General features: G+C 40.7%; 1 protein-coding gene across 5 annotated transcripts in view; it reads right to left on the bottom strand.

Annotated features, from left to right (window-relative positions):
* The window catches only part of HECTD4 (HECT domain E3 ubiquitin protein ligase 4), a 224,176-nt gene that overhangs the window by 62,840 nt on the left and 142,000 nt on the right, over window positions 1-19,336 (bottom strand). For all 5 annotated transcript variants that reach the window (XM_060193062.1, XM_060193063.1, XM_060193065.1 and 2 more), the window contains exons 38-45: window positions 18,751-18,832; window positions 16,039-16,241; window positions 13,976-14,111; window positions 13,038-13,220; window positions 12,383-12,547; window positions 11,829-11,998; window positions 9,602-9,717; window positions 118-221 (exon numbers count right to left, since the gene is read on the bottom strand). In XM_060193062.1, coding sequence (XP_060049045.1) covers window positions 118-221; window positions 9,602-9,717; window positions 11,829-11,998; window positions 12,383-12,547; window positions 13,038-13,220; window positions 13,976-14,111; window positions 16,039-16,241; window positions 18,751-18,832 — 1,159 coding nt within the window. The remainder of the gene's footprint in view (window positions 1-117; window positions 222-9,601; window positions 9,718-11,828; window positions 11,999-12,382; window positions 12,548-13,037; window positions 13,221-13,975; window positions 14,112-16,038; window positions 16,242-18,750; window positions 18,833-19,336) is intronic.

Raw genomic sequence — 19,336 nt, 5'->3', positions numbered from 1 at the left:
GATCACATGCCTGATGACTTTGCAAATATCCACAGTAATGTTATTGATGTGTTATGTGGCATTCTTTACTGCCACGGGGTACAGACAGGCAGAAGAGGTGAACTGCAGAGGGCTCACCTGTCTCCGGTCAGCCTGCAGAGGAGGTGGTGGGGGTCGAGCACAGTCCCGGTAGAGCATCCTCAGCCGTTCACACTGTACCTCCACAACTGCCAGGCGCTCTCCTAAAGGACAGACATCAAATATGTGACAGTAAATCCTAGAATTCTCAGGAGGATGCTGACCCTTTTGGAGTAGGGTCAAAGCAATAAAATGCTCAGAGATTATTCAAATTCTACAGCAGAGCAAAAACCCTGAGACAGCTTTGTCTCCTACATGTAACTCAACAGCATACAAGTGCATGGGCTTTGGATTCCGACTCTAGCTACATTACTCGTTATTTACCATCTCACTTCCAGAACAGGGGTAGTGAGATAGGCCTCATAGGGCAGTGGAAGGTGAGATGGAATAATCCACATGGATGTGGCTCAGGAGGGGGTCTGGAGGTAGAGTGCAGGACTTGCATGTGTCAGGTATACAGCTGCAGCCTAAGCACCACACATGCCAGGTGAGACTGATTTTTCACTCTCAAGTTCTCTCATTAAATGAACGAATTATGAAAAAAAAACATTAAAAAATAATAAAACAAATGGAGAATGGGGTCTTCAGCCACATCCTTGATACAGGCAGATAGATATTCAAGAAGTAAAAATTCCTCTTTTTTGTGCACTGGGAAATAAACTCAAGACTAATGCATTAGCAGTGCCACTGAATAGTGGCCCCTTTGGGGCTCTTTATTTTTTAATTTTTTTTAATTTTGGGAGAGAAACAGAGGGATCTCAGCACTGCTCCACAATACACAAAACAGCCATTCATGGTGTTCCCAAAGGTGCTTACACTTGAACATGAGGCCTTGCACTAAGGGAAGGCATACAGTCCATCACCAGGGGGAAAATGACAGCTCCTGAAAGTTATTATTCTTTTTTTTTTAACTTCTTCCCCTTTTGTTACCCTTTTTTTAAAATTGTTATTGTTGTTATTGATGTCATCATTGTTAGATAGGACAGAGAGAAATGGAGAGAGGAGGGGAAGACAGAGGGGGAGAGAGAAAGATAGACACCTGCAGACCTGCTTCACTGCCTGTGAAACGATTCCTCTGCAGGTGGGGAGCTGGGGGATGAACTGGGATCCTTCCACCAGTCCTTGTGCTTTGTGCTACGTGCGCTTAACCCACTACGCTACCACCCAACTCCCAGAGGTTAATAATCTTATCATCTAATAAATAAAGACTATTATCATGGTCCAGGAGGTGGCACAGTGGATGAAGTGTTGGATTCCCAAGCATGAGGACCTGAGTTCAATACCCAGCAGCACATGTACCAGAGTGATGTCTGGTTCTTTCTCTCTCTCCTCCTATCCCTCTCATTCATATAAAATAGTTAAAAAAAAAAAAAAGACGGAAGACGGGAGTCGGGCTGTAGCACAGCAGGTTAAGCACAGGTGGCGCAAAGCACAAGGACCAGGATGAGGATCCCAGTTCGAGCCCTGACTCCCCACCTGCAGGGGAGTCGCTTCACAAGCGGTGAAGTAGATCTGCAGGTGTCTATCTTTCTCTCCCCCTCTTTCTTCCCTACCTCTCTCCATTTCTCTCTGTCCTATCCAACAACTACGACAACAATAATAACTACAACAATAAAACAACAAGGGCAACAAAAGGGAATAAATAAATTAAAAAAAAAAAGACTATTGTCATATCACCTAAAGTGATTTTTTAAATCAACTGAGCATCTACTATGAAGGTCCAGTGATGTTGGGGGTACACAATACTGGGGCCAGGTGGTGACACACCTGGTTAAGCTCATATACTACAGTGCATAAGGACCCAGTTCAAACAACGCCTGGTCCCCACCTGCAGGGAGGTTTCATGAGTGGTGAAGCAGTGTTGCAGGTGTCTCTCTATCTCTCTCCCTCTCTATCATCCCCTTCTATCTTGGTTTCTGGCTTCTCTATCCAATGAGTAATACTTAAAAAAAAATTTTTTTAAAAGATCCTGATTTAAGCAGTTGAGGTGAAAATGTGTGGAAGAAGAGGGCAAATACAGAGATAGCTTTCTCTCCTCTCCTCTCCTCTCCTCTCCTCTCCTCTCCTCTCCTCTCCTCTCCTCTCCTCTCCTCTCCTCTCCTCTCCTCTCCCGGATCAACTAGGAATACCAAAGGAGACCACCCGGACCGAAACAAGACAGGACTAGAATGACCATAGGAACCCAATAAATAACCCATGAGTACAAACACATGTGGCTGGTGACAGAGAGGAGAGAGGAGCCTAAGGAGAGATTAAGTGACTGCTAACAGTTCAACAGTTTATCACTGGAGACACCACCTCCAGTCTGCTCCACAACAAGGGGACAGCTGAAGGGAGGAGAGGACTCCCCAGAGACTCACCAAGTGCAACTCTGAGTCTCCACTGCTACTACCCTCAGAATCTGGAGCAGCAACAGGGAGGGACACCAGGGGACAGAAATCTAACCAGGAAACTCAGAAGACCTATACCTCTGTGGCATAGCTGAGGGGCTGTGAAAGTCTCTTTGCATATCCACTGGATTATCTCTGCCACACCCTGCTTTATCTCTTGGTCAGGAGTCAGTGATTAAGCTAAGAAGCTTATTGATAGTTTAAAAGCCCTCAGGCTCCCATAGCTGACAAGGAAGAAAAAAAAAAAAAGAGGTTTTTAAACCACTGAGCTCCAACTCAGGGATTGAAACAACTGTTAACTTCCACCACTGTAAACCCTTTAATTAACTTACTTAGACACAAGTCAATCCAGGCAATACTGATCAATAATTTGAAAAGTACTGATAAAGAGAACTCATAACATAATATATGAAATGGTTAAAACAGCAAGAAAAAATATTGGAGAATCGAACCAGGACAAGAGTCCAGCTAAGAGTCCTCCAGAGGGTGAAGCACAAAACAACAAGTTCAACATCCAAACATTAGCTAAGGAAATAATAACAGGAGTGAGTAAAGAATTTGAAAAAATTGTAATCAGAAATGCAGGAACAACAAATGAGAATATGGAAGAAAATTCTAATTATCTCATGGTTATTAGAGAGCTGAAAGCTGAAATCTCTGAGCTAAGAAGGCAACTAGCTGAACAAGCTAAAACAGTATCAGAGCAGGGCAACAAAACAGATGAACTCCAGAAAGCAGTAGAGGGCAGAGAGAACAGAATCTATGAGGCTGAAGACAGAATTAGCAAGATTGAGGATGAATTAGAGACAACTAAAAAAGAAGTAAGAGATCTCAAAAAGAGATTAAGAGATGCTGAAAACAACAACAGAGTCCTATGCGATGACTTCAAAAGAAACAATATACGCATTATTGGCTTACCAGAGGAAGAAAGAGAAGGAGAGGAAGAAAGCATTCTCCAGGCCATAATAGCTGAAAATTTCTCTAGTCTAGACAACACCAAAGACATAAAGATTCAAGAAGCCCAGAGGGTCCCAAACAGAATTAACCCAGACCTAAAGACACCAAGACATATCATACTTAGAATGGAAAGGAATAAGGATAAAGAAAGGATCCTGAAGGCTGCAAGAGAAAAACAAAGAGTCACCTACAAAGGAAAACCCATAAGATTAGCAGCAGACTTCTCCATACAAACACCACAGGCCAGAAGAGAATGGCAAGATATCTATCGAGTGCTCAATGAGAAAGGCTTTCAGCCAAGAATACTATATCCTGCTAGACTGTCATTCAGACTAGATGGAAGCATCAAAACCTTCTCAGGCAAGCAACAGTTGAAGGAAGCAACCATCACCAAGCAAGCCCTGAAAGAAGTTCTGAAAGGTCTCCTATAAACAACCAGACAACCACAAATAGGACATATATCAAAACACTCTAAAACTCTACAAGAATGGCGTTAAAATATCTTCAGTCTTTGATATCAATAAATGTCAATGGCCTGAATTCACCTATTAAAAGACACAGAGTAGGAAGATGGATCAGAAAACACAACCCAACAATATGCTGTCTACAGGAAACTCACCTAACTCAACACGACAAACACAGACTTAAAGTGAAAGGATGGAAAACTATCATACAAGCCAATGGCCCACAAAAAAGGGCAGGAACAGCTATTCTCATATCTGACATGATAGACTTTAAAATAGATAAGATTTAAAAAGATAGGAATGGACACTACTTAATGCTCAGAGGATCAGTCAATCAAGAGGACTTAACAATTATTAACATCTATGCACCCAATGAGAAGCCATCTAAATACATCAAACATCTACTGAAAGAGCTACAGCAATATATTAACAGTAACACAATCATAGTAGGGGACTTCAACACCCCACTCTCTCAACTTGACAGATTATCCAGGAAGAAAATCAGTAAAGACATAAGGGAGCTAAATGAAGAGATAGATAAACTAGAACTATTGGACATTTTCAGAGTCATTCATCCCAAGAAACTGGAATACACATTTTACTCCAATCCACATGGGTCATTCTCAAGGATAGACCATATGTTAGGCCACAAAGACAGCATCAGCCAATTCAAGAGCACTGAAATCATCCCAAGCATCTTCTCAGACCACAGTAGAATTAAACTAACACTTAACAATCAACAAAAGATTAGTAACAGTCCCAAAATGTGGAAGCTCAACAGTACACTTCTTAACAACTTCTGGGTCAAAGAGGAAATCAAGGAAGAAATCAAAATGTTTCGAGAGTTCAATGAAAATGAAGACACAAGCTATCAAAATATTTAGGACACAGCTAAAACAGTCCTAAGAGGGAAGTTCATAGCTATACAAGCACACATTAGGAAACAAGAAAAGGCACAAATAAACAGCCTGACTGCACATCTTAAAGACCTAGAAGAAGAACAACAAAGGAATCCTAAAGCAACCAGAAGGACAGAAATGACTAAAGTTAGGGCAGAAATAAATAACATTGAGAATAGGAAAACCATACAAAAGATCAACGAAAGTCAATGTTGGTTCTTCAAAAGAATAAACAAAATAGACAAACCTTTAGCCAGACTCACAAAACAAAAAAGGGAGAAGACCCAAATAAATCGGATAGTAAATGAAAGAGGAGATATCACAACAGACACTGCAGAAATTCAACGTATCATGCGAGGCTTCTATGAACAACTATATGTCACCAAGCTAGAGAACCTGGAAGAAATGGACGATTTCCTAGATACCTACCAACTTCCAAAACTAAGTAAAGAGGAAGTGGATAATATGAACAGGCCCATCACAGCTAATGAAATTGAAACAGTTATCAAAAATCTTCCCAAAAATAAAAGTCCTGGACCAGATGGTTTTACTAATGAATTCTACAAAACTTTCAAAGAAGAACTAATACCTCTATTTTTAAAAGTCTTCCAGAAGATTGAAGACACTGGAATACTCCCTGCCAGCTTCTATGAAGCCAACATCACCCTGATACCAAAAGCAGACAGGGACACAACCAAAAAAGAAAACTACAGACCAATATCTCTGATGAACATAGATGCGAAAATATTGAACAAAATTCTAGCCAACCGGATACAGCAGTATATCAAAAAGATTGTCCATCATGACCAAGTGGGGTTTATCACAGGCATGCAAGGTTGGTTTAATATACGTAAATCAATCCATGTGATCCACCACATCAACAAAAGCAAGACCAAAAACCACATGGTCATATCAATAGATGCAGAGAAAGCCTTTGACAAAATACAACATCCCTTTATGATCAAAACACCACAAGAAATGGGAATAGATGGAAAATTCCTGAAGATAGTGGAGTCTATATATAGCAAACCTACAGCCAACATCATACTCAATGGTGAAAAACTGGAAGCATTTCCCCTCAGATCAGGTACTAGACAGGGCTGCACAGTATCACCATTACTATTCAACATAGTGTTGGAAGTTCTTGCCATAGCAATCAGGCAGGAGCAAGGAATTAAAGGAATACAGATTGGAAGAGAAGAAGTCAAACTCTCCTTATTTGCAGATGACATGATAGTATACATGGAAAAACCTAAGGAATCCAGCAAGAAGCTTTTGGAAATCATCAGGAAATACAGTAAGGTGTCAGGCTATAAAATTAACGTCCAAAAGTCAGTGGCATTCCTCTATGCAAACACTAAGTTAGAAGAAATTGAAATCCAGAAATCAGTTCCTTTTACTATAGCAACAAAAACAATAAAATATCTAGGAGTAAACCTAACCAAGGAAGTGAAAGACTTGTATACTGAAAATTATGAGTCACTACTCAAAGAAATTGAAAAAGACACAAAGAAGTGGAAAGATATTCCATGTTCATGGGTTGGTAGAATTAACATCATCAAAATGAATATATTACCCAGAGCCATCTACAAATTTAATGCTATCCCCATCAAGATCCCAAGCACATTTTTTAGGAGAATAGAAAAAATGCTACAAATGTTTATCTGGAACTAGAAAAGACCTAGAATTGCCAAAACAATCTTGAGAAAAAAGAACAGAACCGGAGGCATCACACTCCCAGATCTCAAACTGTATTATAGGGCCATTGTCATCAAAATTGCTTGGTACTGGAACATTAACAGACACACTGACCAGTGGAATAGAATTGAGAGCCCAGAAATGAGGCCCCACACGTATAGACATCTAATCTTTGACAAAGGGGCCCAGACTATTACATGGGGAAAGCAGAGTCTCTTCAACAAATGGTGTTGGAAACAATGGGTTGAAACATGCAGAAGAATGAAACTGAATCACTGTATTTCACCAAATACAAAAGTCAATTCCAAGTGGATCAAGGACTTGGATGTTAGACCAGAAACTATCAGATACTTAGAGGAAAATATTGGCAGAACTCTTTTCCGTATCAATTTTAAAGACATTTTCAATGAAACGAATCCAATTACAAGGAAGACTAAGGCAAGTATAAACCTATGGGACTACATCAAATTAAAAAGCTTCTTCACAGCAAAACAAACCACTACCCAAACCAAGAGACCCCTCACTGAATTGGAGAAGTTCTTTACATGCCATACATCAGATAAGAGTTTAATAACCAACATATATAAAGAGCTTGCCAGACTCAACAACAAGACAACAAATAACCCCATCTAAAAATGGGGGGAGGACTTGGACAGAATATTCACCACAGAAGAGATCCAAAAGGCCGAGAAACACATGAAAAAATACTCCAAGTCTCTGATTGTCAGAGAAATGCAAATCAAGACAACAATGAGATATCACCTCACTCCTGTGAGAATGTCATACATCAGAAAAGGTAACAGCAGCAAATGCTGGAGAGGGTGTGGGGTCAAAGGAACCCTCCTGCACTGCTGGTGGGAATGTCAATTGGTCCAACCTCTGTGGAGAACAGTCTGGAGAACTCTCAGAAGGCTAGAAATGGACCTACCTTATGACCCTGCAATTCCTCTCCTGGGGATATATCCTAAGGAACCCAACACATCCATCCAAAAAGATCTGTGTACACATATGTTCTTGGCAGCACAATTTGTAATAGCCAAAACCTGGAAGCAACCCAGGTGTCCAACAACAGATGAGTGGCTGAGCAAGTTGTGGTATATATACACAATGGAATACTACTCAGCTGTAAAAAATGGTGACTTCACCGTTTTCAGCCCATCTTGGATGGACCTTGAAAAAATCATGTTGAGTGAAATAAATCAGAAACAGAAGGATGAATATGGTATGATCTCACTCTCAGGCCGAAGTTGAAAAACAAGATTAGAAAAGAAAACACAAGTAGAACCTGAAATGGAATTGGAGTATTACACCAAAGTAAAAGACTCTGGGGTGGGTGGGTGGGTGGGGAGAATACAGGTCCATGAAAGATGATGAATGACATAGTGGGGGTTGTATTGTTAAATGGGCATCTGGGGAATGTTATGCATGTACAAACTATTGTATTTACTGTTGAATGTAAACCATTAATTCCCCAATAAAGAAATAAATTATTAAAAAAAAAAAGAAGAGGGCAAATATCAGGAGCACTTTAAAAGAGCTAGAGGCCAGCAAGATAGCTCACCTGGGAGAGTGCCTGCTTTGCCATGACTGTGGCCATGTTTGAGCTTCCAGTACAACCCACAGGAGTACTAAACAGGGAGGCGTCTTGGTGCTATGCTTTCACTCCTTTCTCATTTTTAAGTTTAATTTCATTTTGTATTATTATTACTATTATTTTAATTGCCACCAGGGTTTTGCTGGGGCTTGGTGCCTGCACTATGAATCCACTGCTCCTGGCAGCCATTTTTCCCCCCAACTTTTTATTTGACAGGATAGGGAGAAGTTAAGAGGGAAGGCAGACATAGAGAGGGGGAGAGAAAGAAAGACACCTGCAGACCTGTTTTACCATGCATTGCAGACCTGCTTTACCACGCATGAAGCTTCTCCCCCTGCAGATGGGGAGCCAGAGGCTCAAAGCTGCATCCTTGTGCATGGTAATGTGTGTGCTCAACTGGGTTTGCCACTGACCTCCTCGCCTCCCACTCCCAACCAACCCTGTCTCTCTTTGAAAAAGTTGGCCAGAAACAGGAAGTGGATATACATGAATAGACATGAAAGGGCAGGAAGGAGGAAGTATTGGATTGTAGAAAGAGTCATGATGTTTTTTCTATATTTTTCTAAGCAAAAATGCATTATGACTTTCCCAATAACTCAAAATATTTGACCTAGTATTGGAGTGTTAAAATTAAACTGAGTATTACCTAAAAAAAAGGAAGTTGAAAAGAAGGGCTGATTCCAAAGTAAATAATGATTATGGATTTTTAAAAATATATTATTTACTTATTTGTTTATTATTGGATATAGAGAGAAATTGAGAGGGGAGGGGGAAATAGACAGGGAGAGAGATACCTGCAGCATGCTTCACCATTCATGAGGCTTCCCCCTGCAGGTAGGGACCAGGCATTGAACCTGAGTCCTTGCGCACTTTAGTGAGTGCGCTTAACCAGGTGTGCCACTGCCTGTCCCCTGACTATGGGCTTTAAATACAGTGTAGCCATGAGGCTGGGGGTTTTCTTTTTTCCTCTAGGGTTATTGCTGGGGCTCGGTGCCTACACCATGAATCCACTGCTCTTGGAGGCTATTTCTCCCCCTTTTGTTGCCCTTGTTATTTTATTGTTGTGGTGGTTATTATTATTGTTGTTATTGATGTCATTGTTGTTGGATAAGACAGAGAGAAATGGAGAGAGGAGAGGAAGACAGAGAGGGTGAAGAGAAAGACAGACACCTGCAGACCTGCTTCACCACTTGTGAGGCGACCCCCTGCAGGTGGGGAGCCAGGGGCTGGAAGTGGAATCCTTACATTGTCCTTGTGCTTTGCACCACCTGCGCTTAACTCTCTGCGCTACTGCCCAACTCCCTCTACTGAAGCTTTTAATTTACACTTCTAGGTCTAGGACGAAAGTAGGTTTTGCTATGTACTGACTTTAAAGTTTGGCTGTTGGGCATATAGAAAAACAATTAAGATTCCATTATCAAACTGCAAATATGCACACAAAGCTCAAGAAAACAAAGTGGTAGGAAGGTAAACGGTACTTACCAGCACTGCATTCTTGGGCTACTAGGTTAAGAACTTCAACAGCTGCTGGACACTGTTGTATGAATTCTTCACAAAATAAGCTGTCTTCTAAAAGCTGGGCCATGACCAGGCATGCTCTTAATGTTAAAAGATTTACAATATTTTAAAGTCATCATTTTTCATTTTCTAAAATGTTAACATTTCAAATCCATTTTGCCCCCGATGTTACAATAAGGTTTAAACTTCCCATTCCTTCTTCCTATCTTTTAAAAATATTTGTGTATGTATGTATGTATGTATTTTTGCCTCCAGGGTTATCTCTGGGTCTCAGTGCTGCCACTACAGGTTCACCTTTTTTTTTTTTTAAGCATTCTTTTTTTAAAAAATATTTTATTATTTATTTATTTATTCCCTTTTGTTGCCCTTGTTTTATTGTTGTAGTTATTATTGTTGTTGTCGTCGTTGTTGGATAGGACAGAGAGAAATGTAGAGAGGAGGGGAAGACAGAGAGGAGAGAAAGACAGACACCTGCAGACCTGCTTCACCGCCTGTGAAGTGACTCCCCTGCAGATGGGGAGCCGGGGTTCGAACCGGGATCCTTATGCCGGTCCTTGGGCTTTGCGCCACCTGCGCTTAACCCGCTGCGCTACAGCCCGACTCCCAGGTTCACCTTTTTTTTCCCATTTTTTTTAAAGACTTTTTTTTTCCCAAAGATTTTGTTTTTTTGTTTATGAGAAAGATGGGAGAGAGAGAGGAAGAGCCAGACATCACTCTGGTACATGTGCTGCCGGGGATTGAACTCAGAACCTCATGCTTGAGAGTCCAATGCTTTATCCACTGCGCCACCTACCAGACCACATTTTCCATTTTATCCCATAGGACAGAAAGAAATTGAGAGGTGAGGAGGAGATGAGAGAAAGACAGATATCTCCAGACCTGCTTTACAGCTTGTTAAGCATCCCTGCTGCAGATGGGGAATGGGGACTTGAACCCAGGTCTTTGCTCGGGTCCTTATAGAAAGTACTATGTGCACTTAACCAGGTGTGCCATCACCTGCCCCCCCCCGCCCCGGTCTTGTCTTTTTTCCTTTTTTTTTTTTCCTTAGCTGAAATTGGTTTGGAATTATGGAATTAACTTGCCTTTTCTCATATTGAAACTGCTCAGACAATCAAAAAGGGAATTTTTTTTTCACTAAATGATGTGTGTGTTTGTGTGTATCTTGCTGGAAATCAAACCCAGTGCACAGCATGCATGTGGAAGCATGGGTTTTACTGCTAAGCCACATTGCCAGACTCCAGCATTATCTGTACTTCCATGAGCTGTGTCCACAGACAGTATCAGTGATCTGTGGGCAAGAGAAGTCTAAGCCCTCGGAAAATCTGCGCGTTGCTCCTTAACACCTGAGTCCAAAACACAGTGGAGCTTCCTGAGAAGTTCCACTGTCAAAAGAAAGAAAAGACTGCTTTTCTTTTAGATGTTACCACTTATGTGTGTTTCATAATTCGCCAAGAATTCTTTGGCACTAAGCCCTTTATTTATTTTTTTAAATGTGACTCTGGAAATGGAGAGAGGAGGGAAAGACAGAGAGGGGAAGAGAAAGATAGACACCTGCAGACCTGCTTCACCGCCTGTGAAGTGACTCCCCTGCAGGTGGGGAGCCAGGGGGTTGAACCGCAATCCAGATGCCAATCCTTGCACTTTGCGCCACCTGTGCTTAACCTACTGCGCTACTGCCCAATTCCCCCATTTGTTATAGAAGTGGAACACCACAGCACTGCTCCACCATCCATGGACCTCCCCCAACTGTCTAGCCATTGTGCTGCCATGTGGTGCTGGGACTCGAACCCAGGGCCTCATGCACAGTAGTTCATGTGAGTGAGCTACTTCCAATCCCCCACTAAGATTATTTAAAATGGTTCGGCTACATTAGTACCATCTGGTCCATTGCTTTTCAAACTTATTGACCCATAATCTTTATTTCAAAGGGAAGAAACTGGGGAGTGCTGACTGGAGAGACAGCACAGTGGCAGCACACCTCATTTGATTTACTGAGGCCCCAAAGGTCCCAGGCTCCATCTCTGTCACCACCATATGAGCAGAGCTGTAACCAACAAAGTGCCAGAAAATGATTTCTATTACTAAGCCTGGCACCAAAAGGTCAAAGTGGAGGAGCCATTCAAGAACGTCCCTGCCCCAACCTCCTTGACCTTATCATTTAGGGTGAGGGTACTCCTTGAAAGGTGCTCACCTTGTTCTAATTTCAGCCAGGAGCCGAACGACTGCCATCACAGGAGCTGACCCATCTCCTGTTGCAGGAAGTGAGGTATGAATAGAGAGACTTCCCTCCTGAGGAAGCAACATGGACTGGACTGCCTGTACTACCTTCTCAGTAATGGACAGTTTATGAAGAGGCAATGCCTGATGGTGGTGGGGGGGGGGGCATGGCAAAAAGTTAAATTCAAGTAGTTAGTTTATAAGAAATGAGGGTGTTATTATTAGCTGGAGTTACATATCAAATTTTCAGTTAAAAAAAAAATCACACAGAAAACCGCAAACTAGATCAAAGCAACTGAAAACACAATATACTGTGGAATATTCCTAAAACAAAGAAATTAGTTTTACCATCTTGGTGAAAATTTTCACACAATATTACAACTAAATAGTTATGCCCAATATGTAAAGATAAATATTGATAAATTTAAGATAACAAGTTATCTGTGCTTCTGTGATAAGTATCATACTCATTAGGGAATGGTTACCACTTGCAGTGACATTTTATGATGCATTTAAAAATCACCTTACCTCTGATCTTGGAACACAAAGTCTAGACAATGGGATAGTCAGTGTGTCTGATGCTTGCGAAGTCTTTCTACAGTCTATGGGTGGGAATCTGACTGTAGCTATACCTTCCTGCTCATTGATAGATGCCACGACTCCAATGCTTCCTGATATTCCTCTACCTAGAACCTAGAGACACAGATGGATTAGCACTATTTGCCAACTCTTGAGACTTATAAGCAGCTATCTCATATGATGAATGAAGAAAGCAAATTTACATCTGTGTTTGTCATTAGAATATAATTACTAAAATGCAGATATCAACCCCTGAACATGGATTAAAATAATAGGTCCTAAAACCTTACATCACAGCTTTACATCAAACTTAGAATACTGTGACCTCGATCTTTCAATTGTAAGATACTGCCAATATTATTAACATATTTACTAGAATGTAAAGTATCTAGTTAACATTAAACAGTATTACACTAACATTTTGAGTAACCTTTAGTGTAGTATGGGTCAGAATCCATTTGTCTCTCAGACTATTTGCTTTGAAGGACGAGGATTTTTTTTCTTTTTTTACAACTATGTAGACTATTTATCTTACAGAATATCAACCAGGTGATGTTTATATGCAGCAGAAAGCAATGATCTGGGGGAAATGGTGGCTGATTACCTGAACCTCAGACCCTATCTTGATTGTCTCTTTGAAGCCTCCAAGTGCACACAGGGCAGCAACAGCCTGGCGCGCAATTCTCTGAAGTTTGGCGAGTTTTCTGCCACTGCTGCTACCATTTTCCAGAATGCTTTCTGCATACTTCCCCAGTTGTGGAATGTACATCAGTGCACGAGACAGAACCTAAGAGTAAGAAGCAGGTCATGTAGCATGAGTTAAAGCTTTGATTGTCTGATACTAAGCACTAAGAAGTGCTTACAACAGTACCCAGGAGGCATATACTGACCCAGGTATAGGTAGGGCCACTGGTATTTAGCCTGTACTTGCCTTATATAATTGGGCAGAACTAGAAATATATAAGATTAAAGTATGGAAGACTCAAACATTGTTACTAAAATTCCTAAATAAAGCAGAAAGTGTGTCTAAAGGAAAACTTTCACAGCACACTGCATAGATCTCAACACCAAATTACATTTAAGGCATGTTACAAGGAGCTCCCTTGAAGAATGCTGTGGGAAAGGGAGAATTGATTTCATATCTCTAGTTTTCAGGAAAGTGAACTACTGTTTGCAGTGAGCAATTACTGAAAGAACACTTAGGGAGTGCAAATCAGAGGCCTCGAAAGGACTTAGGAAGTACACTTAGCAAATCCAATAAGCCAAAGCCACAGCAAGAAGGAACAAAGAATGCTATTCTTTCCCTGATAATATTATTTTCTTCTCCCCTGCAAAATTAGAAATGGCAGTGACAGAAAATGTAGGTTAACAGAAGTGAAATAAAGTCAAAGTAAATCCCAGATCAAAAACAACAAGTATATCTGACCAAATTGAAAAATCTTTTCTTCACTATAATATCCCTTACTAAGCATGATTCAAATGTTCAAACAGAGCATTTATTTCCCCCTTATTTTCTCAGTTAAGCAGTGAAGGTGTACTAACTTTTTCTGCTGTTGTGGTCCATATTTGAGCAGCATTTGACTCAGGTGCCATCAGCAAGCTATGCAGCAAGGCAATGACTTCTGCAGCCATGCTGTTGGCCACATGTCCACTAATGAATGGTCGGACAGGATCAGTCCTGTAAATGTCAACAGAGAAAACTATCAATGTCCATCAATGGCTAAGAATACAGGGAAGTGACTTTTAAGGTTTTTAACAGACAGAAAAAAGTTTTCTCCTGGTGTTGGGGGTTGATCCCAAGGTCTCAAATATAAAGCATGTATTCCTTCACTGAGCTACATTCTTGGTTCCAGAAGCATTGTTTATGTATATAAGAAAAGTCAAATTCATTGGTTAAGAAAAATGAGATGAATTATATTAAGGCAAAATTGTCTCTTTAAAAAAAGTTTTTATTTATATCCTGAGAGAGACAGAGACATAGGTAGAGAGAAGTGCCAGAGTACCACTCTGGTATATGAGGTGTGAAAGATTAAATTTGGAGCACTAGGAATATAAGCCCTGCACTCTACCAGCTGAACTATCTCCTTGTCTGCCAATATCACTTTTCTTAGAGAGTTTCTAGGAACTAAAGAATCCTCTAGGGGGTCGGGCAGTAGCGTAGCAGGTTAAGCACAGGTGGCACAATGTGCAAAGACCCACATAAGGATCCCAGTTCGAGCCCCTAGCTCCCCCACCTGCAGGTGTCTCTCTTTCTTCCTCTCTGCCTTCCCCATCTCTCTCCATTTCTCTTTGTCCTATATAACAATGATGACATCAACAATAACAACAATAAAACAAGGGCAACAAAAGGGAAAATAAATAATAATAAAATAATTAAGACTTAATTATTTTATTAAATAATTTTTTAAAAAAGAATCTTCTGAAACAATGGACCTCAAAAAAATTTTTTTTTAATCTCCAGGGCTTCAATGTTCCAAATATTGTGGAGGGGGGAAATAGGAGCTATTTTGCTGGTCTGGGCCTCAAAACTTTTTACTGCATAAACTATCAGGGGTAAGTAAAGATACCACAGTGCATCTAATGGCTTAAAAACAAAGAATATCTCCATGGTGCTAACCTGACCTCCCTGGGCAGACAACCTCACCAATATGTCCTGGAACCCCACCTCCCTAAAGCCCTACTCCACTAGGGAAAGATAGAAATAGCCTGGGGGTATGCATTGACCTGCCAATGGCCATGTCCAGCAGAGAAGCAATTACAGAAGCCAGAACTCCCACCTTCTACACCCCATAAAGAATCTTGGTCCATACTCACAGAGGGATAAAGAACAGGGAAGTTTCCAATGGAGAGGATGGGACACAGAACTCTGATGTTGGGAACTTTGTGGAACTGTACCCCTTTTATTCCACAATCTTGTCAATAATTATTAAATCACTAACTTAAAAAAAAAGAAGTTGAAAAATAAGAAAATGCAAAGCAGAACCTGAACTGGGTTTGGTGTACTGCACCAAAGTAAAAGACTCTGGGGGTGGGGTGGGAGAGTTCAGGTCCTGGAACATGATGGCAGAGGAAGACCTAGACCGGACTGAATTGTTTTTTGGAAAACTGAAAAATGCTACACATGTATAAACTACTGTAATTTACTGTTGACTCTAAACCATTAATCCTCAATAAAGAAAAGAGAAAAAAAAAAGGACACCTTCCAAGAGGTAACACTCATCCATCCTTTACGTCTACAGTTGAGATAATAGGAAATAATATTTGAAAAAGTAAAAACAGCAAGACAAGGGTTTACTAATTCTGAAAGAGAACTGTAGCTGGTGTTCATCTCGGTGGTCTTTCTCAGTGAAAACCACTCCTCCTGCTCTACATGTCCCCTCTGCTGAGAACCCCTCTTTCTTTATCCATGACAGCTTCAGATCTGCCTGCTCACTGGTTTTCACATTCAAAGTAGAGAATTATCAAAATTACTACAACCCATGGGGATTTTAAGCCCCCCAGTCCTCACTTCTAGCAGTCAAGGGAGATTAAAAAATACTTAAAAACCCTAAAGACCAACCTATTACCAAGAGAAGAACACGTCCAATAGCCTTTAAAGATTTTACCTTGCTAGATCCGAGTTCCTTTCTCGGCAGATGGAGGTTTGGGCGGTTTTCTTTTTGTCACCTGTAGACAATCCACTCACAGTTTCTGGGTTGGCTGATTCTACTGGTGGCCCAACACTGACAATGAGGCCAGACTGTGCCCACTTTGTTGCTTTTCGAAGAGCAGCTGCAGCCTCTTCTGTAATCACCTCACAGCAGCCACCCTGATGGTCAGTTTGAAAATTCATGATACTCCTTTCATGCTTCTTACCACTAGTACGTTTCACAGGCTTGTGACCCCCTCCCCATTACCAACACCACTCATATATTAAAATATTGTATCTAGAAAATTAATTTATACAAATATCTCATGTCCTTACTCAGTGACAGGTAGTTGTTAGTTCTCTAGATATTATCCCCCAAATTCTGAGACACATAATTTTGGGCTGCGGTATACAAATAGTTTATCAACTTATTTTTATCAGTTACCAAAATATTATGTTTCCTTTATCTGCAGGTAGAGAGCTACCCCATTAGTTTTATATATACACAGTATTTTGCTATATGGACATAACAATTTTTTAATCAATCCCCCATTTATAGGTACAGAAATTCTAATTTTTTTTTTCCTCCAGGGTTACTGCTAGGGCTTGGTGCCTGCACTATGAATCCACTACTCCTGGAGGCCATTTTTTTCCTTTTGTTGCCATTGTTGTTGTATAGGACAGAGAGAAATCAAGAAAGATGGAGAAGACAGAGGGGAAGAGAAAGATAGACATCTGCAGACCTGCTTTACCGCCTGTGAAGCAACCCCCTGTAGGTGGAGAGCAGTGGGCTCGAACCTGGCTCCTTATGCCAGTCCTTACACTTTGCGCCATGTGTGCTTAACCCGCTGCGCTACCTCCCAGACCCCTCCCTTTTTTTTTTTTTTTAATTCAGCTATAGAGAGGCACCATAGCACCATTCCACCGTTCATGAAATTTCCCCTGGCATACATGATGGCATTTCATGTGGTGCCTGGGATCTGAACCAAAGTCTTTGCACATGGTAAAGTGTGCATTCTACTGAGTGAGATATGTTTGTTTCTAGAGACAAACCTTTTTGTCTGGAGACCAAAAAATTACCTTAATAGTGGATATTCACATTTTCTTAACTTTATCTGATAAATGAAAGTGGCATGTTACCGTTGTTTTTATTGCTCCTCTTTATTTAGATACTATATAATTTGTAAGCCTAAATACATTTTTATACTTCTGGGACTACTAGTTTTTATTATTATGTATAATTACTCTTTTAACCTTTCACCTATACTCACTCTTAAAATATTTATGGGAGGGGCCAGGTGGTGGCGCACCTGGTTGAGCATACATGTTACAATGTGCAAGGACCCAGGTTTGAGCCACTGGTCCCCACCTGCAGGGGGAAAGCTTCACAAGTGGTGAAGCAGAGCTGCAGGTGTCTCTCTGTCTCTCTCCCTCTCTATAATCCCCTTCCCTCTCAATTTCTTTTTTAAAAAAATATTTATTTTCCCTTTTTGTTGCTGTTGTTGTTTTTCATTGTTGTTGTAGTTGTTATTTTTGTTGTTGTTGATGTCATCATTGTTAGATAGGACAGATAGAAAAGTGCCAAGGACCGGCTTAAGGATCCCAGTTCGAGTCCCCCGGCTCCCCACCTGCAGGGGAGTCGCTTCACAGGCAGTGAAACAGGTTTGCAGGTGTCTATCTTTCTCTCCCCTTCTATGTCTTCCTCTCCTCTCTCCATTTCTCTCTGTCCTATTTAACAACAATGACATCAATGACAACAACAATAACTACAACAATAAAAAAACAGGGGCTACAAAAAGGGAATAATAAATATTTAAAATATATTTTAATCTATAAAACTTTCTTAGAGCTAAGAAAAAGTTCCTGAGTCAAAGTAAAAAAATCTTCTTTTAGACTAGAAGCAGACCTACCCTGTTACCCTGCAATTCCTCTCATGGGGATATATCCTAAGGAACCCAATACACCCATCCAAAAAGATCTGCGTATGCCTATGTTCATAGCAGCACAATCTGTAATAGCTAAAACCTGGAAGCAACTCAGGTGTCCAACAACACATGAGTGGCTGAGTCATTGTGGTATATATACACAGTGGAATACTATTCAGCTATTAAAAATGGTGAATTCACCTTCTTCACCTCATCTTGGATGGAGTTTGAAGGAACTATGTTAAATGAGATCAGCCAGAAAGAGAATGAAGAATATGTTGATGGTCTCACTCACAGACAGAAGTTGAAAAATAAGAACAGAAAGGAAAACACAAAGCACAACTTGGACTGGAGTTGTGTACTGCACCAAAGTAAAAGACCCTGGGGTGGGTAGGGGGAGGATTCAGGTCCTGGAACATGATGGCAGAGGAGGAACTAGTAGAGGTTGAGTTGTTATGTAGAAAACTGAGAAATGTTACACATGTACAAACGGCTGTATTTTACTGTTAACTGTAAACCATTAATCCCCCAATGAAGAAATTTTTTAAAATCTTTTACCCTTTAACACTGATGACATGTTGATTTTGACTAACTCTCTTGAAATATAGTCTCATTTAAGCCACTGACTTAGAATACTTATTTTGCCTCATTATAGAAACTAGAACTAATTAACTTTAAACTAACATTTTTTTCCTCCTAAAATCCTGAGCATAACAAATGTTAATTTGGGTTGTATCTAGCAGGTTTCTCTGTGTTTGGGTTACCTTGGTCATATCTCGATCCATTTTCACAACTTTCTCCATGTTGGCTCCAGTACCAAGCCGGAAGGGCCGTCCTTCTGAGCTACTATAAAAGGAAGGCAGAGAAGCAACAATCTTAAACGAAAGGTCAAAAGCAGATTTGCTTGTTGTAAGAGAAGCCCAAGATGGTCGGGCCACACTTAAATGCTAAAGTAGGCTTTAAAAAACCTGTACGATGACTCAATTTTTCAAAAAGGAAAATTAAAAATTGTCATTGCTGACTTTAAATTTTTTTTATAATTTATTTTCCCTTTTGTTGCGCTTGTTTTTATTGTTGTTGTAGTTATTATTGTTGTTGTTGTTGTTGTTAGATAGGACAGAGAGATGGAGAGAGGAGGGGAAGACAGAGAGGGGGAGAGAAAGATAGATACCTGCTTCACCACCTGTGAAGCAACTCCCCTGCAGGTGGGGAGCTGGGGCTCGAACCGGGATCCTTGCGCTGGTCCTTGCGCTTTGTGCCATGTGCGCTTAACCCGCTGTGCTACCGCCCAACTCCCATTGCTGACTTTTAATACCCTTAGGGGTCAGAACAACAGCTGTTTTTAGAGCT

Source organism: Erinaceus europaeus, chromosome 6 (assembly GCF_950295315.1).
Source record: "Erinaceus europaeus chromosome 6, mEriEur2.1, whole genome shotgun sequence".
In the NCBI taxonomy this organism is placed as follows: domain Eukaryota; kingdom Metazoa; phylum Chordata; class Mammalia; order Eulipotyphla; family Erinaceidae; genus Erinaceus; species Erinaceus europaeus.
Note: the sequence above shows the minus strand (reverse complement) of the source record. Positions and strands in the feature narration are given on the sequence as shown.